The sequence below is a fragment of the Onychomys torridus genome, chromosome 7 (genome assembly GCF_903995425.1).
Source record: "Onychomys torridus chromosome 7, mOncTor1.1, whole genome shotgun sequence".
In the NCBI taxonomy this organism is placed as follows: Eukaryota; Metazoa; Chordata; class Mammalia; order Rodentia; family Cricetidae; genus Onychomys; species Onychomys torridus.
Genome location: NC_050449.1, coordinates 33,705,991 through 33,729,879, shown reverse-complemented (window position 1 = coordinate 33,729,879; position 23,889 = coordinate 33,705,991). Strand labels below are relative to the sequence as shown.

Here is a 23,889-nt window from a genome sequence, read left to right as displayed (position 1 = left end):
CATCTGTGAAAAGGAGCTTTGAAAAAGTAACAGGGCTGAGAGAGGGTGTGTGCAGGTGTGCATGTGGGGGTCAGCTTCGAAGGACCTGCTTTCAGAGCACACATTCTCTCTCTCTCTCTCTCTCTCTCTCTCTCTCTCTCTCTCTCCCTCCCTCCCTCCCTCCTCCTCCCCTTCTCCCTCCCTCACTCCCTCCCTTCCTTCTTTTCCATAACCCCATTAGAAGGGTGATATTTAATTAGCCCCATATCGTAGTCTAAGATCCACATGGTGAGTGACAGAGTAAGAGAAAAGGTTAACAAAGCTGAGCTCCAGGGTGTGAGCTCTTGACAGCATCTCCTCTCTGCCACTGTGTGGATCTGGCCAAATCTGGAGCTTTCAACTTCACCTGAGTTAGAGGAATGCTGCTGGGTGTTGGGGATTTCTTCCTCCATGGAAGCAATAGTTGGAGCGTCTCCAGTATGTTGAACCCCGCAGGAAGCCAGGATCCTACTCATGTCTGACTTAGTAGCTGTCCCTTCAAGGCTAGGCTGGGAGGTTTTTAAAACAGAGATGAGCGCTGGTGAGGTGGCTCAGCATATAAGGATGCTTACTGACAAGCATGAAGTCTTGAATTTGATCTCTGGATCCTACATGGTAAAAGGAGAGAACCAACTTCTACAGAGTGCCCTCTGACCTCCGCACACAAACTGTGGCATGTACACACACACACACACACACACACACACACACACACGAGACAAAAAAACATTTATTTAAGGTGAAAGAGTGCACAAACACAGAAGAATGTACCTAATATATCCACACAGATTAGAGAAGAACACTGTTAACCAGGTCCAGTTAAACCTTAGAATATTATGTGGGAAGTCATTCTTTTCGAATGATGACAACATTCATAGGCCCCAGAGTGCAAGCCTCAGAGAATGCAGATATTTTCAGGACTGCACATTCACTGGGTCCCAGATATGGTCTTGTCTCTTAGCTATAGGAGGTGCGTGATGCTTTAGCTTGCGCGTAGTTGTAATGCTGGCCTAAGAGACTGCTTCATAAACTGTGCCCTGGACCTCTGGAGAAATATGCAAATGGCTCGTTTCTTCACCAGTTGTATGATTATGAAAAGTTCCTTACTGTCCCCAATTCTTGATTCACTCATGTAAAAAAATAGTAACAGCCATATTTGCCTTAGAGGACTGCTGTAAGTATGGTCTGTTTAAAATGAGACATGACAGTTCATGGAACACACAGAGGACAATGCCTGACACTCACAGCTACTTTGTGAATGTTCTTAGGATACTGTCTTATGTTTGACATTGTTTGGAGAATATGGTCACAGTCCTTGCCTTCCACCCCATTCTAGATGGAGCTGGAGAACTATAATCATTATCTCTCTTGCCTTCGTCTTCTTAGGACACAAGATCACTCACAGCTTTCCAGATCTGTTTTGGCATTGTTACTGGGACTTTTTTCTGTCTTGTCTCATATGGACATGGTCACTTGACCACCTCACTGGAGGCTGGAACTTGCTCCAGCATGTTTAATCATGAGAAAGAGCTGTGACCTTAGCAAGACTCCTCCTCATCCCTAGGATGATAGGCAAGATGACATCCACAGAACTGATTTCTTTTGAGCCCCTTTGGGCTGATGAGCCTCAGAGTGGAGTGCAATGCTCTTACTGTTCTTTTCAAGTTCTCACTCTGTTCTGCTCATTAGTAGGTCAACTACTCATTCCTTCACTCAACTAAATTCTCTAGCATCCATGGAGCTTAGTTTTAGGAATGAACATCATTAGTAAAAACTGGTCTTTGCCCTGGGGAGGAATAGGGAGAAGGTGCTTATTGCAGCAGAGGAAGCAGAACCAGACCCCTGTTTCAGGTAGCATGAGACAGGAAGATCCCACTGGAAGGATTGCATGCTTCCCTGCAGGAGTGCAAATAGATGAAATCTTTCAGTTCAGATCTTTTTTTGGACCCTTTCTCCAGAGACTGGGAGCCTCTTTGTTTCATAATAGCTTCCCTACAGTGACCTCAACTTTTATCCTTCCTGATGGGCATAGTTTTTACATGGGGGTAGGGGCCATCAGGACATGGCATGCAAAACTCCTTTGTTCTTCAGAGTCTTAATTTGACAGACATGAAATATGCAAAGATGGGAAGTGACCATTTGGCTTTTGAAGGTGATTTGCTTTGCAGAGCAAAAGCCCTTCCCCCTCCCTTCTGCATTTATTTTACATCTATTAACTCCAGTGTGACCAAAAGATTGCTTTTAAACTTCCAAAATTCACTTCTGGGAGGTTTCTATTTCATGTTCTTGCTTTCTCTGATATAAATAAAATAATATTCTGGTGAGGCCTGTTGGTAATAGGAGCCAACCACAGTCCCCTAGCTAGCAAGGAGTCTTAGGCTAACCCAGGACATTTGTAGCAGTAGTGATAGTACCCCTTTTGATGAATGTGTACTGGTAGCGGTTAAGCATAAGCTCTGTAAACGCTGAGAGAGGAGCGTGTAGCCGGAAAGTTGTCTTTTCTTTCTGTCTTCTGTCTTTTTCTGACTAACTCTCCTGAGTATATTCCTAGGCATAAGTTAGAACCACTTTGGGCTGATTGGTAGCACCAAATGCAGCAAATAACTGTTTTTGGCACCAGTCACTAGACACTCCTTAGCCATCGTTGTCAGGAAAAGGATTCTAAATTAAAACCGCACACTGCTTTCTGCTCCTTCTTGAATTCTCTGCATGGGAAATGAATGCTAGTCTCCTGCCCAAATCCTTCACATCTTCTCCCAGTCATTTCTGCTGTTGTTTTTGTGACAGGGTCCCATTCTATAGTCTTGCCTTAGGCTCTGGGGTGCTGGGATGATCAGGCATGTGTCGCCATGCTTGACTTCTAGTCATTTATACCAGAAACTTCTCCACCAGTCTTTATTTGCCTGTCCTCACTCCATATGGCTACTTTTAGCTTTGTAGCATTTCTGGGTCCACTGTTCCCCCCATTTTCATGACCTTTGCCATTGTCTTTTTTTTTTAAACCTCAAGTCTAGTATTTGAGGGTGGGTAGTATTGGGTGGACAACCCCAGGCTGTGTACATGCTCGATAAGTGACCCTCTCCCAAGCACTTACATCCTGTGTCACCAGCCCCATTGTCTTTTTATTTTATAATCTCCTTAGTATCTGGCTTGGTGTGTCACAACAGCCACACGATTGATGTCTTTTTTAAAAAGCCACTTTACTGTGATGTGATTCACTTGCTATAAAATTCATTCCAAGTACACAAGCCAGTGGCTTTCAGTGGTCACAAATATTTGTAGCCTTCATGACATCCAACTTCAGAACATTTCATCGCCTCTAGAAGAAACCCTGTGCCCTCAGCTAGCATCTCCCATCACCTTCCCTACCCCAGTGGGCAAACCTTTCTGCCTCTCGAGGTCCCCCTATTCTGGACTTCAATATGAATGGAGTCATAGAGGCTTTCCTGTCTCTTCTCTGAAAAGCACAGAGACGCCTGGCTGTATGTCTGATCTCCAGTCCGGCTGTGTCCTTCCTATCTATCCGGACTCATTACCCACTCCAGCCTGCCATAAGCCTCTATCTCAGCCTGACACACCGGGTTCCCAGAGTATGCTGGATGCCATGTTTTTTTTAATCATGGAAATCTTTGATTTTGTCCTCTGCCTCTGCAGATCATCCTTGTCATTCAGACGTAGCTTCATTACCACGTGCTTGCAAAGGATCATCCCTGTTTGCCCTCACCTCCAGCAGGAGCTCACCCTCTCCCACCCCCTGAGCACATTGCTGGGAATCCTATCATTTTGTTATCCTTGTTCCGTCTTCTTTCAGAGCTGTTTTTTTTGAACACCAGAATTAAATGAATGTTTGAGGAAAGTGTATCAATAGTCAGACTGTTTTTGTCACACAGTTTCCTTTCCATTGGCATGGTTGAAAAATTAGAAAATATAAAGACTTGAAAGAAAGAGCTATCAATCATAATTTCATTCCTCAGAGATAATCAGTTAGGCTAATATTCTTGAAACTATTATATGTCTATTATAGCTAGATAGATGGATTTATAATTCATTCAATACAACCACCAGTATATTCTTTTTCTAAATGCTAAGTACTGATTTTGTGTGTGTGTGTGCATACACATGCATGCAGAGGTGAAGGCAGACATCTGGTACCTTATTCTGTTACTCTCTAACTTATTTCTTTGAGAACAGGAGAGAAAAGACCTCTCACTGAACCTGCAGCTACATTAGCGGCTAGCAAGTCCCAGAGATTCTCCTGTCTCTGGTCCCCTGTACCACCTACCAGAGGCCCTGGGGTTACAGGTGTGTGTAATCATTCCTGGTTTCTACATGGATTCTGGGGATTTGAACTGAGGTCCTCAAGCTTGTATTCAAGTGGTCTTACCCATTAAGCCATCTCCCAAGCTCCTTACAATTTTGTAAATTAATTAAACATTCAAGTGTTATGCCTGTCTGAGGCAGGGTTGCCCTCTGTCACTAAGGCTGGTATGAAACTTGCAATCCTCTTGCTTCAGCCTTTCTAGTGTTCAGATACACGAGCGTGGGCCCTCACACCTGGTGACAGTTACTTGTATTGAGAGCATTACAAGCATGTATCACTATTGTCTGATCCATTTGTATTTAACACTTAGGGTATTTTAATTTTTCAGCTTTAACGTGATGTCATGACTAATAATATTCTTCAGATAAAAATCTAGAAGCCAGATTTCTGGGTCAAAGGCTTTCATTCAGAATCCATGTTGCTACTGAACGGTTCTAACTTCTATAGCTACCTGCAGATGATGAGAACCCCCACTTGGGGTTAGCGTTCTTTAGAGCCCTTGCCAGCCTGGTCTTTCAAAACTGGTATCTCAGAGTTGCATGGATTTGCAATTCTCTGATCATTAGTGACATGTCTTTAGTTTTCGTTTTTTCTGACTCACAATTCTTCTGTGAACTACCTGTTTGGTCCTTGGCCAGCTTTTCTGCTGGTGTGTTTATCTTCTCACTGCTAACTGCTCTTCACCATTATAGGCATTAATGCTTAGTCAGACACGCTGCCAGGATTTCTGCAGTTTCTCCTGGGCTTAAACTTCAGTTAGCTTTTGATAGGCTGGATTTTGTTTTAATGTGACCGCATCAACCAGTCTTCTCTTTGTGGTTTCTATGTTTAGAAGTATTCACAGGAAGTTTTCCCTCAACCGTCAGTATAGCCACCTATGCCTCCTCTACTGCCCGCTGTGATTTTGCTTTTAAATGAATATACATCAGGGCCAACGAGATGGCTTAGTGGGTAAAGGCCATGCTGTAAGTTGTCCTCTGACCTCCACATGTGTGTTGTGGTGTGTGCAAACATATACACACATGCACATACAAATGTAGATATATATATATGTAATTAAAAATAAATGAGTGCATTAGTCTTGTGCAGAGGAAGGGGCGTGGTGGTGTTTTAACACAGGGTCTGGCCTTAAACTTGCTGCACCGCCTCGGTTACCTTGGTCCCCCTACCCTCCTGTCTTCATCTTCCAGTTGCTAGAATTGAAGGCATGTGCTTTCATACCCACCTTCATCCCGCTTTGATGTAAAATAACACATACCATCATGAAACTCAGCTGACATTTGGAATCATGTCTGTATGGACAAGGGACAGTCTTCAGTTGTGTGGTGAGAAGGGACTGTGACAGTCATGCATTTTTCTCTAGCCGAGGCTATCTGATTGGGTATGAACTACTCCTTTACAAAGTGTTAAGGCCCACCACTTTCCAGCAGCTACTCATAGTCTACTATCCACCATCCTTTTTGAAGTTCTCTTTTTCCCTGTGGATGAGCTGTCTAGTAATGCCAGTCTCAGGACGTTGGATGTAGCACACAAGAATTGCATACAGGTTTGAGTGAGTGTATAAGCTAATGAGTGGTAGCGGGGACAGTGCTGGGAGGTCAGATACTGGGAGAGAGCAGCAGCTCTTTCAGCAAAGCAGTCTTTCATTCATGTAAAGCCTATGCAGAGTGCTCACCCATCTTAGGATCCTAGGGGGCATGGAAGAAGGAAAATGCAGCTGTGGGTTCTGAAAAGGCAGCAGGCTGGAGGCTAGGACCCAGCGAAGAGGTGTTCCTAGACCATGTATAAGGGATGTTAGCAGGAGTGATCTGTATGGGAGAATTCAAAACGATGCTAGAGGATTGGAAATTGGGCAGGGGAATTTTTGTCAGCGAATTCTCCTTAGGCAAGAAGAGCTAAAGCAGATCTTGAAGCAGAGCTGGGTTATGAAGGGTAGGGTGGATTCATGGCTTGTGGTCATTCTGTGTGGAAAGAATAATGTGAGCAAGTTTTAAAAGTTTTGAAAATTGATTTTTTCACTTCATTTTCTGTCTCATTTGTTTTAGATATAAAAGTTGTTTGTACAGTCAAGAAAGTTATTTTCAGTGTGTGAGCTCCTGGGTGGGAAACCACCTGGGAGCTAGAAATAATAACCATGAGAGCCCCCCCCCAAAAAAAAAGTTCCATTCATTGTTGCCTCTCTGCCAACTTTCTAATTCTACTCATGGTGAAAGTGAAATGGTTGTTTTCTAAGATTTAACTTGAGCACTATAGGTATCCTTACTAGAATGAGTCAGTGAATTAGCAATTTGCATGGATTCTCTACTGAAGAGTAGACTGGCTGGGTCCAGTCTGTTGGGATGTGGGCATCTAGCTAAGAGATGGATACTCTGCTATGAAGAATGTTGAGGTAGACATCTTGATAGGTGCTCTTTCAACCCTTAAGTCAGCTGAAGGAGGAGTCTCTGATTTTTGAGAATTCCCAATGTCACAATGGGCAGTAATGAGTCCTTTGAGGTAGAAAGAATGAGATAGGTCAATAGATGGATGGATGGATGGATGGATGGATGGATGGATGGATGGATAGATAGATGATGGATGGGAGAGTGTTATAGCAGAGAGAGCATGCACAAATACTGAACATAATTGCTGAAGAAACCAGCAGAGAGAAAACACTGAAGCCCTGGTGTGGTGGTAGCCACTTGTCATCTCTTTGGAGGCTGAGGCAGGATGATGAGAAATTCAAAACCAGTCAGGCTGTATAGCAAGACAAGCTGTCAGACTAAAATTGCAGTCGACTGGTATTGCCAATAACTTGGCTTGACCATCAACTGGTCGGCTCACAGTTAAAATACTTTTCCCAAGGTAGAAAGAGCAAGCACTAGGCATTGCCTTCCCATCTTTGGTCCAGTCTCCCATAAGCATTCATCATTTTCTCCACCAATGTCATCTTTTCTTTCAGGAATCAGACATCTTCAGCTTGATGTCTGTTTAATAAATTTATTCTGTGACACGGCCACATCTTTCATTTAGATGTTTCCTATGCTCCCCCATAACAATGGAGTATATTAATTATGGCAGAGTTTGTATAGTCTTCAAAGCCTGAAATATTTGCATATATAGATAGTGGATGACTGATTCTGAGCTAGCTGTTTTAACATGAAAATCATGGCCATGCAGTTTTCTTAAGAAGGCCCCCTTTTCTTTGGGTACTTATTTGTGGGATGATGGTGTGGGAATAGGCCTCCTGAAGACATACTCTGACCATCTAAACTGCTCTAACAATATTAGTGCCAGAACTATATTAGCTTCTGATATTTTCTTTTTTTGCTCTCTGTGTGCCAGTATTAATTATAGAGAACCTAAGGCTTATGGGGAATCAAGAAAGGCATCTAAGGTCATAAAACATGGCGGGGCTTGAAGTGTCTCTGTAGGATAAAGGCCCTTGTCCTAAAGATTCCTGTGCATGCCCTGCAGAGGCCGCCAACCACTCTTCACTCCCAATGACCTCTTTTCCACTCTTCCTCTCTCTCCTCTGACTTCTGGACCTATCATCAGCCACCCTTTGCTCTTCTGACGGTCATTTTGTTTCTCTTGGAGCATTCATGCTCTGGCCAGTTTTCTTTCAGGGCACTACCCCCCCCCCCCCTCCAGCCACAGTGCTCTTACTCTTCTTGGAGGGAGGATTCTGAGAAGCACATGAGCTCCTGGGCTCCTGCTCTGTGTTGCTGCCCCATTGCCCCATGCCTGGGTGGAAGCTGCCACCCAGGTGGTCTCTGCCTTGAGATGGTAACCACTGCCCCATTAATCATCAGGGAGGGGGAGCAGAACACAGGGCCCAGAGTGGTCTGGGAGGCAGCCTCTGGGCGCCCAAGCTGGCATCTCTGACCTTTGTGGAGAGAGGGCGTTCTTAAAGGGACCGCAGACTCTTTTTTTTTTTTTCTTTCCTGGTGGCTGATGGCCAGTTCAGATGCCAGGGATTTGAAGAGGCCATTGTTCTGGTGCTGAGAGAAGGGCCCAGACCGCCTAGTTTCTTTCTTTTCCCATTTTCATCCACATGTTCCCCTCTGCTGTGCAGCATGTCAAGTGTGGAAAGACGGTGAGCCGTCTTGGGTCACACACACCCTCCCCTGTTCCACCCCACCCATGCCTTCTAAAGACAGCCTTGTCTTCAGCAGAGCCTGCAGTGGGCTACCAGCTTTCCTCCCGAGGGTGGTTGTTCCTGGGAGGGAAATAAAAGTCTCTCTGGACTCCAGCTTGTCCCCAGTGTGCTGTGTACTTGCCCCAGGTAGTGGGGTTGGTGAAGGACACAAGTAACTTTTCTCCAGGTCTCTCTCGAGCACCGCCTGTGCTGAACACCTGAGATGCTTGTTAAACTACCGGTGCTGGGCTTCAGTTCTAGACTTCTGGGCCCCCAGAGTCTGAGTATCACTAGGCAAAGCAGAGCTTGCCAATGACTGACCTGGCTAGTTATCAGAATCACATGGAGACCTAAGGCATTCAGGCTCCTAAATCTGAGCGAGGGAGCTGGTTATGAATGGGTACCCTGGAACCAGTCCCCAGGGTTTTGACTCCTGACTGCACTGTTTCTCAATCAGTCTCTGCCTCTGTTTTTTCAACAGCAAAATGGGGACAAAGTTGATATTTATGATATGTATGACGTTCGTCAGGGTTGGCATTTGGGTACAGAGCATTGCATGCATCTTGAGGAGATCACTATTTGAATAAACCTTCCTGTGGCTAAGCAAGCTTTAGATGGGGAAGCATTCCTTGCTCTGGTAATTCTCTTGCTGAGTCAGCCCCCATTCAGTCAGTTTGGCTTGTTCTGTGGAGTGTGGGCCTACCGTTTGGCCTCCCAGACTCTTAGTTGAAAGAAATCCCTCCTGGATGCCCACCTCTGGGCATTGCCAGCAGCATTGAAAAGTGTGTCCCAGGAAGCCTTTGAAAACTACATCTATAACACTGTCTGACCTCTTCGGAGGGAATTGAAGGAAGAGAAAACAAGCACCAGGCCAGAAATAGCTAGACATAAATACAAGGTATTATAATTACTATCCACACCCAGCTCAGTCCCCAGAGTTAGATTTAACCCTCTGCACAGTCTTCCTAACCCCAGAGAAGCAGCATGGTTAGGGGTGTCTGAGAGGGAAGTATGGATGCCCTGAGGAGAAGTAGCTTATAACCGAGGCTACATATGAGACATTATTCTACAGGGCCACTGTAGATGCCAAATGGTGCTTTCTCGTTGCATGTACCCATTATAGCTTTTTCTGTTACAGCTTCTTGGTTTTGCTCAACCATTACTTTTCTGAACATGAGCCTGTCAGATTTCCCCCACACTTGGCACCTAGCTCAAGGCTTCTTTTTTATCCTGTTCCCTATAATTTTATTTTACATCAATTACTCAGTAGTTACATCTGTGCCGATGCTTACGGACATGTGAGCCAGGGGAGGAGTCTGGAGACACAAGCTTAGCCTAGATTTGTTCGGTTTTGCTTTGTGTTTTCTCAGGGCTAGGACAAGGTCATTGGTCAGACGAGAAATCCAATGCTGTGTGTGTAGTCGGGAAGTGTGGACTGAGAATCCACAAACTGAAACCCCATTTTAAAACTTTGGGCATTGACATGACTACGTTGGTGAAAAATAGCATATGTGATGCTTTATGTGATGGATTACATATACAGGTGTACTAAGAAAATTATGTCAGGTTAACGGTAAGCTATATGCATTCATTTAAAGGAAATAAAAAAGAACTGTGTATTTAGACTAGGATCCTACCATCAAAATACCCACTCACAAAAACAAACAAAAGGCAAAAACAAACAAACAAAAAACAAAACAAAACAAAACAAAAAAACAACATTTCAAAATGGGCAGAAACCAAGAGTTTTTGTTTTTGTTTTTCCTTTTTGTCAGGACTGGGGATGTTACCTAGGGCCTCGTGTGTGTGTGTGTGTGTGTGTGTGTGTGTGTGTGTGTGTGTGTGTGTGTGTGTGCCTGCCAAGCGCTCTGAGGAGGCAGAGCACCAGCCTTCAAACATTTCGCACGAGGCATACTCAAACTGCATTTTATAGCTCTTGATTTCGGGGTTTGGTGAGTCAAGTACAAAGCTATTCAGAAGAAGAGAAGCCAGTCCTCCAGCGCATGTCTCATGGATATTTTCCATCTTGATTACAAATGTCAGCATGCAGAGACCCAGCAGTGGGCAGAGTTTGCTTAGCATCTCTCCCCTCCCACATGAACATATTTTATAAGACTTCCAGGAAGCTGCACAGGGCCATTTCTGTTCTTGGTGGGGGTTTAGATACCACTGACTGCTGTGGGGCCTTGCTGATAGACACAGTATGTCCACCTGCTTTGGGACTATTCAGTCCTTTGGAGATGAGTAGACCAGACACCATTAGTTTTGTTCCTTTCTATGAACTCCTCTTTGGAGGAAGCCTCACAGAAGATAACCTTGGGTAGGAATTGTGTTGAGAGATCGAAAGGCTTTTCCAATGTGGAGGTTTGTGGCTGTGTTTCTTGACAATTCAGGGAAGGCCCCAAGTCTCGGTCTAGAGCAGAAACATCTTCAGAATTGAAGCAGGTAGAGTGTGTTAGTAGTTTTCAATACAGGAATTGGAAGGTCCTGTGTAGTGGGCAGCCATTCTAGCTTTGACCTGGAAGTTCCAACCCCCAATGAGGCTTCGGTAATGGTCATGCCTACAAGGCGGGGCTGAGAGAGGACTTTGAAGACCCGAGTTCCGGATGCCGGGCCTCTCTTGGTTCCAGGACCCTGGATGCTGGAGGTAGACCGAGCAGAGTTCTCCAGAGAACACCGCCGGACTGCGCCATACCTTTCCCAGACCCTGCAACCTGCCTATCCCTTCATTTGTAAGTTACACCGCTAAATAAACTTCCCTTTTAACCATGTGGAGTGGCCTTAATAATTTCACCAATAGTCCTGGGTTTATTCCTATTCTGCAGACTTATGAGGTACTTTTGACTGCTGGGCACTATCCAGCCACATGTGATGTTAGAGGGTTTTTTGGAAGTAATTTGGTTACCAAAATGAGGACTTGAAGCCTGCTTTTGAACCAGGAGTTTCCTCTGCCCCTTCCTCCTATGAGGTCTGGCTGCCTAAACTTGTGGCATTCCCGTTACTCAAATCCCGACATGCCATCTCTTATCATTTCCTCTGAAGAATTAAAGAAGCTAGATTCTTTCTCCTCTCTCTCTTGTTCCTTTCACTCACTTGAAAACCAGTTTCCTTTTAGACATCAGTTCTCAACCTGTGGACTGTGACCCCTTTAGGGGGGGAAATCAGATATCCTGAGTATCAGATATTTACAATTCATAACAATAGCGAAATTACGTTATGAAGTAGCAGTGAAATAATTTTATGGTTGGGGGGCACTGCAACATGAGGAACTGTGTTCGGGGTTGCCATATTAGGAAGCTTGAGAACCATTGCTTTAAAACATCCCCTTGGCCTAAACATTTGCAGTTGGCCGTTTTGTGGAGAGCAGGGTTTCCAGACCCCTGCTATCTTGCCTATCTTCTGCAAGCAGTGTGACATCTTCTGGGCATGCTCCTGGTAATGTTGGTGGTGGGATTACCAAATTCCCTCACTTGCTTCAGGTAATGAGGCTCAAGCTGTGAGGTATCGTCACATGTTATGCTTCTGGTCCATGTGGACCATTGTGATCTTGTCGTCCATGGAAATTAGACTTCCACATTCCTTTCTGAACTGGAGAGTAACGTGTCATCAAAAGTTCAGGGCTTACTCTGTAGTAACCTTGATGCCAGACCAGCTAGCGAGTCAGTATCCCCAGCTTGCTACCTCACTACTGATCTCTTTACTTAGGTCTCTTCTGTCCCTACTTGCCCCTTTCCAGTCCCTGTTAGGTTGGACTAGAAGAGTCAAGCATTTGGAGGTGGACTGCGTCCCAGCCACACACCACAGTCATCACAATGGCATTTCATCTGTTCTCCCTGGAGAGACAGGTAGAGACAATGGGTTCAGAGTAGAGGAATCGGGAGGAGCAGGGCTCAGCAGCCCTGATTGGGTTGCTGTCGAGTCAGCTGTGGTCAGCGTGGCCACACAGCTCACATTTTAAGTGCTTCTTATTACTTGAAAAGTTTAAAAAGTAAAGCATGAATATGGGACTTTAGAGGAAAATGACCCAGGTGACAGGGATGGATCAGCTCTTCTAGTCCCTTAGTCCTTTCTTGTAATAGATTAAACCAAGGCCCAGAGTAATGGCAGGAAATGCCACCTTCAAAGGTAGAAGTTGTCTTACAAGGTGAATGCTGGGTTGTGACACGTACCTCCTTCCTCAGCCTGAATCATCCTCATTAGAGTCAAGTACAAGCTATGTTCCTCACTGGAAAGCCTACCTTGGGACAATAATCTGAGCATCCCGGGTGCCACGTTTCGGGAGAGCGACTGAGCAGACTAACAACTGTAGGTGCACATGTGTGTGAAAGGTGCACACTAAGAAAACGCATCTGTAGATAGGGACCTTCTACAATGGTGGCCAACCCAGCCTGACACACTCACCTATGGACATCAGACACATGGCAGCACTTCCCAACTCTGTGCTGGAGAATATGGAGAACTCTCTCCGTATTGCAATGTGACAGTCCTCTTGGGTACTCTCCAGATACTCTACTAGACCGAATGGGAGCTGGGTAAGGATACTTGGCAGTGGTTTCTGCTCCTTTGCTTTCCACTAGCTGACCCCATCAAGCAATCTTCTGAGACATGTTGGCATGTCAGATGGCACACAGAAGTCCATAGCTAGGCACTGGGTTATATCGTTGACCAGAATTCCTTCCTAAGTCATCCTGAAACTACCTTCCCTACATTAACATGCATGTGCACAGCTACATATGTGCACATATAGGCTTCCCCAACTAGGTTGCTGAGACAGTGCAGGAGCCTACCAATACTATTTTCATGGTGTATTTTCAGTAGCTCTGTTAGCTACTGAAGCTAGTAGGGGTTCTCTAGTCTTAAGTAGAAGTGGCCTTGGAGTAGAAGAAGATGGAAGAAATGGACCTATTGCTTCAGCCTTGGACCAGTGGCAGGAGGGACTCAAGGTCTGTTCTTAGGCACGTGTCAGCGTCTTAAACTGGGACACCCAGCAAGCAGCCTTCACTGGTTAAGACCTTAATCTGCTATTAAGAAGAGGTCAGTTACCTCTGCAAAGGGGTGATTTGGAGAGGGGCTTAGTATCTCCTAATATCCGGAAGTGGGCAGAGCAGCGGAAGCCACAGCATGGTCATCTGCCTATTGTAGGGAACTGGGACTTCAGAAATTGTAACATGGAACCAAAAGCCTTTGGATTTGATCCTTTCCTCTTTCCAAGTTTTAAAGCTCTCCAACCCTCTTTGTAGCCACCCTGCTGGCAGGATCTTGGCTCACAGCTTTCCTGCTTGGACAATTGCAATCACCTATACGGGGAAACAACCTGCTTTGGGATGCTCCCTGTTAAGTGAAACTGAGCCCTGCCCTTGAGCTCCCCAACCCCACCCTACCTCCTTTCCTACTCCATACTTTTCATATCTCTAAGTTGCTCTGCAGCTCCTGGGCTCCACAAAGCTATGCCTTCTTGAGGGAGCTTCCCATAGAATCACGGCTACAAGATTTTTCATCTTAGCTTGTGTTCTCAGTCTCACTTTCCTTTTCTCTCTAGGTATGACCTGATGCCTCTTGTGGTCCTTTCCTTATCCAAGGTATAATGATAGGAACACAGGTAGGACCCAGTGCTTTCTCTCAAGATTAGAACATTTTGAGTGCCTGTCACTTGATGTCACCGAATGAGAAAAGGCTCTTTCTAGTCATTTTCAGAACATTTCTAGACATCACTAAATGTAGCCACAGCAAATTTTGAAACCCAAAAGAGCCAATAGAATTGGATTGAGATAAAACCTGAAGGTCAGAGAGTGGTAACACTAGGATTTGACCATTTTAAATTTCAGCCTTTAGACCTTGATAGTGACACCTCAGTGTCCGTAATGAACACACAGAAGAGCTCTGGATCTTGTTGACTCCATTTTCTCTGCTGTGAAATTGAAATAATAAGATTAAATGGGATATAACCCAGTATGTCCTTCATTAAGTTCCCAGACAAGGGCTGGCCTATCACCTTCTCGTGTTATCTCTGCTTCTGTGGAACATCATTAAAAAGGAAAACATCATAGATTTGTAATTTTTTTTTTTTACTTCAAAATAGAGATTTGAAGAAATTTTATACAGGCCTAGCAGATTAGGTTAGAATTGTTTAGAGCAATGATTCCTGAACTGTGTCACTGTGTGCCACCCTTGTTGACCTTGGAGAATACTGATGCTTGTGTCCTCTCCCCCAGCATTCTGACCTAACTGGAGTGGGGGAAGACCCAGGCAGGGAAATGGCTCAAAACTCCCAGCTGATTCTAATGGAGCAAATGGAAAGTATAGGTTTACACCGTTCCATGGATTTGACGTTGATCCTGACTGAAAACGTGGAATTAGTGGTTATGAATATCTAGAAAATATAAAGCAGTCGTACAGACACCATTAATTTTGTTTGGAAAAGGCTCTAACATAATTGTGGTGAGTGTTTATATTCATGGCGAAGCAGGATTTAACTGATAAATGTGTCTGTATAAGCATGTGCAACCTCTGTCCCCAGTGGGCTAGAATTAGGCAGGGATCACTCCTCAGTAACTACTTTGGTGTATCTGGTCCTAGGAAGAGAGCTTCTACACCTCCATATCCCTGTGTCCATGATGAAGTTTTTGTTTTGTTTTGTTTTGTTTTTCCTATAAACGGACACCTGACTTAGTGTGGCAATGTTGATGTGTATCAGAGCGAGCACTGTAATAGAACCACATGGATCTCCAGCATCTTCTCCCTTCATCCTTTGAGACATTTCTTGCTTTGTGTTTTTATTATGTAGACACACTCATGTGAAGGATGCAGTATTAACAAGAGGCTCTGGCTACAGCTAGGTCAGAGTCTGTGAGTGTACTCATTTGGATTCAGTTCTCACGGAATGAAGTCTGTGTTGAGCTCATGGAAGGCAGAGTGGAGACTTAAGGCCTCTAGTTTTCCTGCATTAGTAGTTATAAAACCTGCAATATTCTGAATAGAGTACCAGATGGCCAGAGCAGCCACTGCTTTTTCACCACGAAGAATGAACTTAAGATCAGTGGGCTCCAATCAGCACACAGAAACCATGTCAATAATTTGAACAGTGCGGCAGTTAGTGGTTAAGAATCATTAACACATATTTTTTAAAGGCAAAGAGAAAAGTAAGTCACAGGACTAAAAGTCGCAGATAGAGTGGGAGTACCCACGCCCTCCAGGTAGAAGCAGAACACTAGTTGAATAGCCTTGTAAGGGGGCCCTAGCCCAAAGCTTAGTTTTAGTGTTCCTCCAAGAGAGTGTATGTGGTTCAGCCTCACTGTATGTACAAGGTTCTTGAGATGCTGCAAGGCCTTTAGTTGGGAGACCTCCCCTTGGGTTCCTGTCAGAGACATTCTACTTGTAGCATCTCCCAGCGCCCTCTACTGGCGGGACCTAACATTGTGTCCGCTTTCAAAGGGGAAATCTGGGAGCAGTTTCAACCATCATAAGGCAGAGCAAAGGGTGAATTTAGAGCCAAGGGGCAAGAGCCTGACAACTGGCCAAAGTAGGAACAACGAGACAAATCTTTCCAGATGTTTTGTGCTGTGGAATACTATAGCAAATCACATCATCAAATGCCTTTTACTTGACTAGGATTTATGGAAGGAGCAAAGAACAGTAAGAAAACTGATTTGGGGTGAGGCCAAGCTTCTGATACCCAACTTTCTAGGAGTTTGAAGAAATTGTTTTATAATTTATAGCAAATTTTGTAAAATTCTCATCCCTGTCTCTAGCATTTGAAAGAGTCTTTGTAAATACCAGATCTTTCTTCTTCCTTCTTTGACATATTCCCACATGTCTCTTTGACATATTCCCACATGTCAGGAATCCTCTTCGACGGCTGTCTACACTTTACAAATGCCCTCATGATTGGGATGATGAGATAAGACAATTGGGTTTATTTTTGCCCATGATTCTACATCATTCCACAAAATCAGGTCCAATTAAAATGCTTGAGTGCTCCCTCTGGAAAGGCTTCATTGTGATGTAAATAAGATTCATAGATATAATAAGACTTATCCTGTGATCACAGCTTCCCATTCTTGTCAACAACAATTAAGCATTTGAGGTGAACAGCAGACTGTGTGGACAGCAGCCTTCTTTACATAAAACAGCTGAACATTGCTGAGTTCGGGGAGACGGTTATTTGGGTCAAGAGGATTTGCCGACACACCTTTTTTCCCCCCCTTTCTCCAGAGTGCAGTACTGCTCAGGACTCTGCGGAACTTCATTTTCATTGGGAACTTGAGGCTGTTGTTTGCCAGTTCTCTGGGAAGGTTTACTTCCGGAAAAGCTATCAACTTTACCACAATTTCCTAAATTAACTTACAGAAGAGCAATTTGGGCACTTGGTAACGATAGCTTAGCTGTTGACATGTGGAGATTGGATCAGAGATCATCTTTCATCTGTGGAAGTCTCTCCAGTTAACCATGAGGTGACTCAGTGTGATTGACAGATGCTATTAGTAAGTGGCCTGGGCCTTGGGAGAGGTCAGCAGTTGCTTCTTTTCCTATAGTGTGATGAGGGGTGAGTCCAGGGAAGGCAGATGCATGACTTGATGTTCAGTTACCATAACTACAGCAAAGTCACAGGACCATCATCTGAAGAATGGGGATTGCGAGCACCCATTTTTGATGTTGTTGGTAGGATTACACGAAATCATTTGCTTAGCAGATTGCATTCCCCTTATCCCAAATGAGGAGCTCTCACAAAGAAAGGAAAGCTACCTTCCATAACACAGTAGAACAGAATTCTTGAATGACTTGCTATGTGAGTTTCTGAATGATGTCTAGGCTGTTTCCTTCTTGGGCAGAGCAGTCAAAGAACATGTTGGTAATTTGTTGTTTTTTGCTAGCTGTATTAAACACCCAAACATCTGAAGCTTCATGTAGTCAGCTTCATATAAGACATACAGATGGTACTCAACAAAACCCATTTGGAAATTACACTTGTCTTATCCCTGACCTTTTAACTACTGCTATCAGTATAAGCCATAAACATGTTAATAGTTGAGGCATACAAGTGAAAAGATGAATCTGTGTATTTATAACAGAGGTGGGAGAGGCCCTGAAAAGCCAGCACAGAGTCACTGAGGAACTGGGCAAGGTAGGATGAGGACTTGGTCATCTGACCCACCAACATCTTGCTTACTAGCCTGATGGAGCTTTACCCAGTATGAAAGTACTGACTAATCATTCTCAGTACTCCTGTGTGCTGGAGAGACAAGAAGGAAATGGCCTAGAACTTTCCTAGGGAGGTAAAACCAGCAGAAAGAACACAAGAGTTTGCATTTGAGTAAGAGTTCTATACTTAGGCTTGTAAGGGACACAGTGGGAAATGCACCCAACTCTGTGTGGGTGCTTTCATGTACCTTTATTTGCTTCACCATCTTTTAAGTGATACATGTGTTAGCATATATATACATACATATATGTATAATGTATATGTATATATATGTATAATGTATATGTATATATGTGTGTATGTACACACACACACACACACACACACACACACACACACACACTCCCAGATAGGGGTGGTAGAGTAACCTATTAAAGATTGCAGTTGAGCCAGGCGGTGGTGGTGCATGCCTGTAATCCCAAATCCCAGCACTTGGGAGTAAGAAGCAGGTGGATCTCTGTGAGTTCGAGGCCAGCCTCGTCTACAAAGCAAGTTCCAGGACAGCCTCCAAAGCAACAGAGAAACCTTGTCTCGAAGAACCAAAAAAAAAAAAAAAAAAAAAGATTGCAATTGCAAACCGCCAAATGTAATTTTGGACTCGGATTTGACCTAAGTTCAAGGCCATTCTGTGGAGTAAGAGCAGAGGCAGGTAGGAGGTAGAGCTCATGACAGAAGGAAGGTGAGTTGAGACAGGGTGCGTTGGCTAGTTTGCCTTTCTTTGGAACTGAGACTCCTCTAAGCAACTGAAGTGGAACCAGACAGTCCAAACCCATCTGCTTCTTCGACCCCACAAAGCTGTTATTCTAGCAACAGGGTGTAGAAGGAAACGGTCCTGAAAAGACCTGCCATGATGAGGCTGCAAGGTCAGGGACTTAGAGAATGAGCCGCCCCCCACCCCCACCCTGGCCCCCAGACGCTCGAGAAGTATTAGTGCTCAGCATGAGTTTAATGAGCAGGACACAGGTGGTACCAGTGGATCATAGTGATTATCTACCCTCAGCATGATTTCCTAGACGCTGAGGGCAGAGAGTCAAGCACCATCTCCTAGGAAAACTCTAAGAGTGAGAGTGGACCTGTCAGCCCTTTGGCACTCACTTTGTCTAAGGGACAAAGAAAGCACCAGCATTAGAAAGACCTACACAGTATTCTCGTGGGGCCACTAAATCAGAATCTCAAGGGACTAAAGTTTGAGATGATGTCAGCATCATTTATGTTTTAAATCCAGGGCTGGATTTCCCTTTTGACATCCCTCAACAGATGATGGCTCTCCAAATATTACAAGCACACCTAGGGCTTTGGGCAGTGCAACTGTAGTTTAGATTTGAAATGTCCCCCAAAAGTCCACACAGCGAAGGAATGCCCAACCTATGGTGCTTTGGGGGAGGTGGGGAATTATGGAGAGGTGGGGACTTGGTGAAGAGGTGTGATTACTGATGGCAATTTCAGGACCTCAGCCTTCCTCTTCCTTCTTCTTTGCTTCTTTTCTTGAGACCCATGAGGTGAACAGGTTTCTTACTCCTCACACTTTGCCAGGATGTATCATGATAGTACCAGTGACCATGAATTAAAACCCCTGAAACAGAGCCAAAGAAAATCTCTCCCCTCTGAAGTTGCTCACCTCAGGTATTTTATTGCAGCAAGGGAACACTAACCTAGGCAGCTGATGGTCTTGGGTGTGGTAGTTTGTAATTGGTCCCTATAAGCTCATAGGGAGTGGGACTGTTGGGAGGTATGGCCTTGTTGAAGTAGGCGTGGCCTTGTCGAAGGAAGTGTGTCACTGTGGGGGCAGGCTTTGAGGTCTTTTTTGCTTAAGCTTCGCTCAGTGTCATAGTCCACTTCCTGTTGCCTTCTGATCAAGATGTAGCCAGCACCATGTCTGCCTGCATACTGCCATGGTCCCCACCATGATAATAGACTGAACCTCTGAACTGGAAGTTGCCATCCCAGTGAATGTTTTCCTTTATAGGAGTTGCTGTGGTCGTGGTGTCTCTTCACAACGATAGAAACCTTCACTAAGACATGTGGTCAGAGTCAGGTGACCTGGATTTCCAGTTCAGCCTCTGCATTGCTTACTTTACTTTACTGTGAGCAAAACTGTGACATTAAGTAACTTAAGGGAGCTCAGATTTTCTCTGGCCCGCAGTTTGAGGGGACATAGTCCATCGTGGCAGGGAGGACATGGCAGTGGGCAGCTCCATGGCAGTGAGAACATACATATGATGGCCTGTTCATAGTTGGTGAACTAGGAAGTGAAGGCTTCAAGCCAGAAGTGGAGCCAGCCTATAACTTTTAGCGCTGTGGCCCTATGTCTGCCCATTAGGCCCCATGCCTAGAAGGTTCTCTGTTCTTCCAAACCAGAGCCAAACAGCTGGGAATCAGTATTCAAACACAAGAGAGCCTGTGAGGGACATTTCTCATTGAGACACCATCCTCCTCAGCCCTTCACTTCTTCTAGAGCTCAGTGTCTTCATCCGTTAGGTAGGCTGCATAAGCCTATTCAGGTGACTGTATGGAGCACTGAAGGACTTCACGTGAACATGTGTTTTGCAAACGATGAATAGTTTGGAAAGTATTTGTTAGCACAGCGACAGAATAGGCTGGCAGACAGACATTCTCCTGGGGCATGCGTGAGGTCTGATACTGCAGCTCAGTGAATGGATGAAGAGGCTATAGCTTTAAGAGGTGCAGCTTAAGATTGTGGAAACTCAGATGACCCCACTTTGTCATGAGGGCACGTGCCCTCGTGTGGTTGTTACTCTTCTGTCTGTGAAGTCTCCTCTCTGCCCAAGAAGCTAGCATTGCTGTCTCCTGTCTTACGAACAGGTCCTCGGCCATTTTCTTTTGCAGATGATGGCCTTCAGTACTGTCTTTCTTCTCCCTGATCCCAGGGCTCAGGCCGGGAGAGCAGCTGTCATCCTGGGAAGGATGCAAGCCTCTATTTGGAGCCCAGCACCTGTGTTTTTTATTTAGCGTCACCTCCTCGATGCAAGCTGACCTAATAGGTAACACCTGGGAAATAATCGGTGACCGTCAAGGGAGCAGGGGCTCCCAGGAGCATCATCTTGGGTTTTGTCGGATTTGGGGATGAGGAGGAAATAACGCCTGCAGCCCCAGTAGCTCTGCCCTCCGAGCTGGCATGAATAATTGAGAGCTGGCAAGCTGACTGCACCAAAGGGTTGCATTATGTAAACCGGCAGGCGGCGTGTGTGTGTGTGTGTGTGTGTGTGTGTGTGTGTGTGTGTGTTCTTGCTTGAGAGGGTGTGTGTCTGCTGCCTGTGCGCCTGCGTGCCTGAGCTTAGAACAGCTGTCTGTGAGGGAGTCGGAGTCAGAGAGGGAGGGAGGGGAGAAAAGAGAGAGAGAGAGAACGCAAAGGGACTTTTGTACCGCTGCATGGCCACACCAAATAACAGCCACTGAGGGAGGGGGGAGAATAAAGGGGGCCATGCTTAAAATTCCAGAGCAGTAGGAAACAGCAGAGCAGAAGAGCGCCCCCAGCCTCTGTAAGCCGTGTCCCCAGTCCCCTCCCCAGTAGACACAGGGCTTTTGGATGGGCATGGAGGTGAGTGCCCTCCAACCTCCTCAGGGCCCCTGCTCCCCGCCCCCACCCCTACTGCCCAATGCATGAATGAATGAGTTTTCTGCACTGCACTCTGCTCCGTCCTAATGGCTTCCAGGTTAGTGCTACCTCGTGCTGACGCTCGTGTGTGTATGTGTCAGTCTATCTTTGTTTCCTTGTGGGAATTTTGGGAAGTGGGCAGTTATGTCCTGGAGTGGGGTGGGGGCTCTGGGGGCCTGGAGCATGGACCTGTCCGTCTGGTTGTTAAGCTTTCTCCAAGTGAAGCGCTGGCTGCTCAGGGCTGCCAAGAGCACAGACCTTCTGAGGCAGAGTAAATCTGGAGTCCATGTTGCTTGCTTCTGTTCTCTGTTCGGGATCTAGAAAGCAGCCAGTGTGACATCATGCTGCGGAGATGCCACATTCTTTTCCCTCCTGGCTTCTCTTCCATCTTCCCAACCTCTCCCCAGGAGCACTACCTGGGCTAACCTGAGTGGTCCAGCACTGAGAGGTAGCTCTGGGGTAGACTGGAACTGATGGGGTCCTCTTTGCCAGCAAAACTTAATAGCAGCGCTCTGACTGGAGATAGGTGGTCAGGAGATGGAATTAATGGTGCGTCATAGAGGTGGCCAGGAGCTGCTGGGGGAGGCTGGACAGGCCATGTGCTCCTGTTCCCCACCCACTGACTTCCTGTGGGTAGGAGGTGACAAGAGCAGGGACCAGGAAGATGCTTATCCCAAAGGGAGAGGACCAAGCAACATATGGTTCTGGCCAACAGAAGGAGAGGATGAAAGGGATGCGGGGCTGCTTGCGGCTGGAAAATAAAGGACTTTGCTTTTTCTGTGACTTAGCTGGTACTTGGTTCAGAGATTCTCCATATGTTTTGAGAAAATAGACACCCAGTGCCTGCATTTTAATCCTCTACACGTCCCTGCGCTGTTTGTTAGTTATTTACTTGCTTTAGGGAAGAGGTGGTAGGGGTTGAGGAACTCAGTCATCCCCCTCTGGCCTCAGCAAAGAGTTCAGCCAGGGCAATCTTTGTTCCTCTGACATTTGCTAGAAAACTGTTCTGGTTCTTGCTTCATCTGGCTTCTCCTGACAGCTTATCTTGGGTGGTGGGTAGCACTACTACCCAGTTTAGAGAAGTCTGGGATCAGCATGAGAAAAGCTGGCCTTAGAAGAAGAGACAGACAGAGGAAGGGGTGCTTTGTTGAGCTGTCTGGGGCAAGAGTGACAGTGTCATGGCCACAAATAGGAAGTAATACCTGAAGATCTTGTCAGTGGGTGATGAGCAGAGAATCTGCTGGCGTGCTTAACTCGGTGACACTGAATGATTTGAAACTTGATATGAAGAGGGGACAGAGGGAAGGGTAGGGCTCTTGTCTGCCATCCTTCCCTTCTCCCTGCTCCACTGGCCCTAGAAGTTTCTGCTGCCACGGGGCTGCACACGGCAGCTCTTCCGGTGTTGTGTGGTGTTCCTGTCAAGCACAGGTGCCTTGTCTGGGGACACAGGAAAAACAGACCCTGAGAAAAGATCTTTACAAGTTGCACAGTATTAGAGCAGACTGGCAAACTCTTTCTGTAAATATTTAGGCTTTGTGGGCCCCATGGTCCCTATCAGAGGTCTCCGAGTCTGTCTTAGACAGTGGGAGTCACTCTGAGTAAAGGAGCATGGGTGTGTTCACAGTAAAACATTTCTCGGGCCCCCTGAAAGTTTAACATGCTACAAAATCTTTTTGATTTGTTAAACTATTTAAAGGTATATAATCTCTTAATTCATCCAAGTAAGAATTTAAGGTCCATGGTTTTGCATCTAGTTTAGAGATATAGCCCTATCAGCAACTGAGAATAAGAACTGGGTGACATCATCATCACACCGGAACTCAGGACTGGGCTAGTGAGGGGAAGTGATGAGTGGGTGTGCTCCTTGTATGGATGCACATCAGTATGTAACACGTGTAGACACCCCTACCCTCAGCAAGGATGAAGTAAAAGCAAGAACCTGGAGGCCCAAAAGAGAAAATGACTAATTCTAGATTTCCCTGGTTCAGAAGATGGTTCCAAAAATAGGTTTGCGCTCTGATTTCTAAAGTACATGGAGTAGGGGGTGATCATTCCTTTCTATTCAGAGTCTGTTGGACCACTTATGCAGTTTACAGCCATGTCTGGGCTCACTAGTATATTGGGACTCTGATCAATTAGATTCCAATTTAGAGGACAGTGATCCCTCAAGCAGTGAGGGACTCACTGTCATATTATTGTAAGGGATCTACATGTGGGATGGGAGCTGTATGAAAATACTACTCAGAAAAAAAAAAAAAAAGATTTATCTTATGGTCCCTTGGGAGTAGAACTTTGGTAGGAAGCTACAGGAAATAGTTTGAGCTTTATCTGAGTTATTCAAAGGAGAAATGATTTGCATGCCAACCGATGGCTTTCATTGCTTGACTTGTTAAAAGTGCCATGTGAACAGAGATTGCCACTTGGAAATGCAACGCAGGGGTGGAGTGCCTGATTCCAACATGCTGGGTGCTGGGTTTGGTCCCCAGCACTGCAAATACAAGATAGGACATAAACAAAATTTGTATGAAATGATGTTGGAGAGAGAGAGAGAGAGAGAGAGAGAGAGAGAGAGAGAGAGAGAGATAGATGGTGGTTTTTAATTTCTGAGAATAGGT

At 45.4% G+C, this 23,889-nt stretch overlaps 1 protein-coding gene across 12 annotated transcripts in view; it reads left to right on the top strand.

Moving 5' to 3' along the window:
* Positions 1–23,889, top strand: part of Gramd1b (GRAM domain containing 1B) — a 128,558-nt gene that overhangs the window by 53,730 nt on the left and 50,939 nt on the right. For 2 of the 12 annotated variants that reach the window (XM_036194394.1, XM_036194389.1), the window contains exon 1: positions 20,950–21,217. The exons of 8 other annotated variants lie outside the window; for them this stretch is intronic. Coding sequence is in view for 1 of the 4 variants with exons in the window: in XM_036194387.1 (XP_036050280.1) it covers positions 21,322–21,332 (11 nt within the window). In the remaining 3 variants the exon portion in view is untranslated. 2 more of the 12 variants (XM_036194390.1, XM_036194387.1) reach the window with 2 other exon arrangements.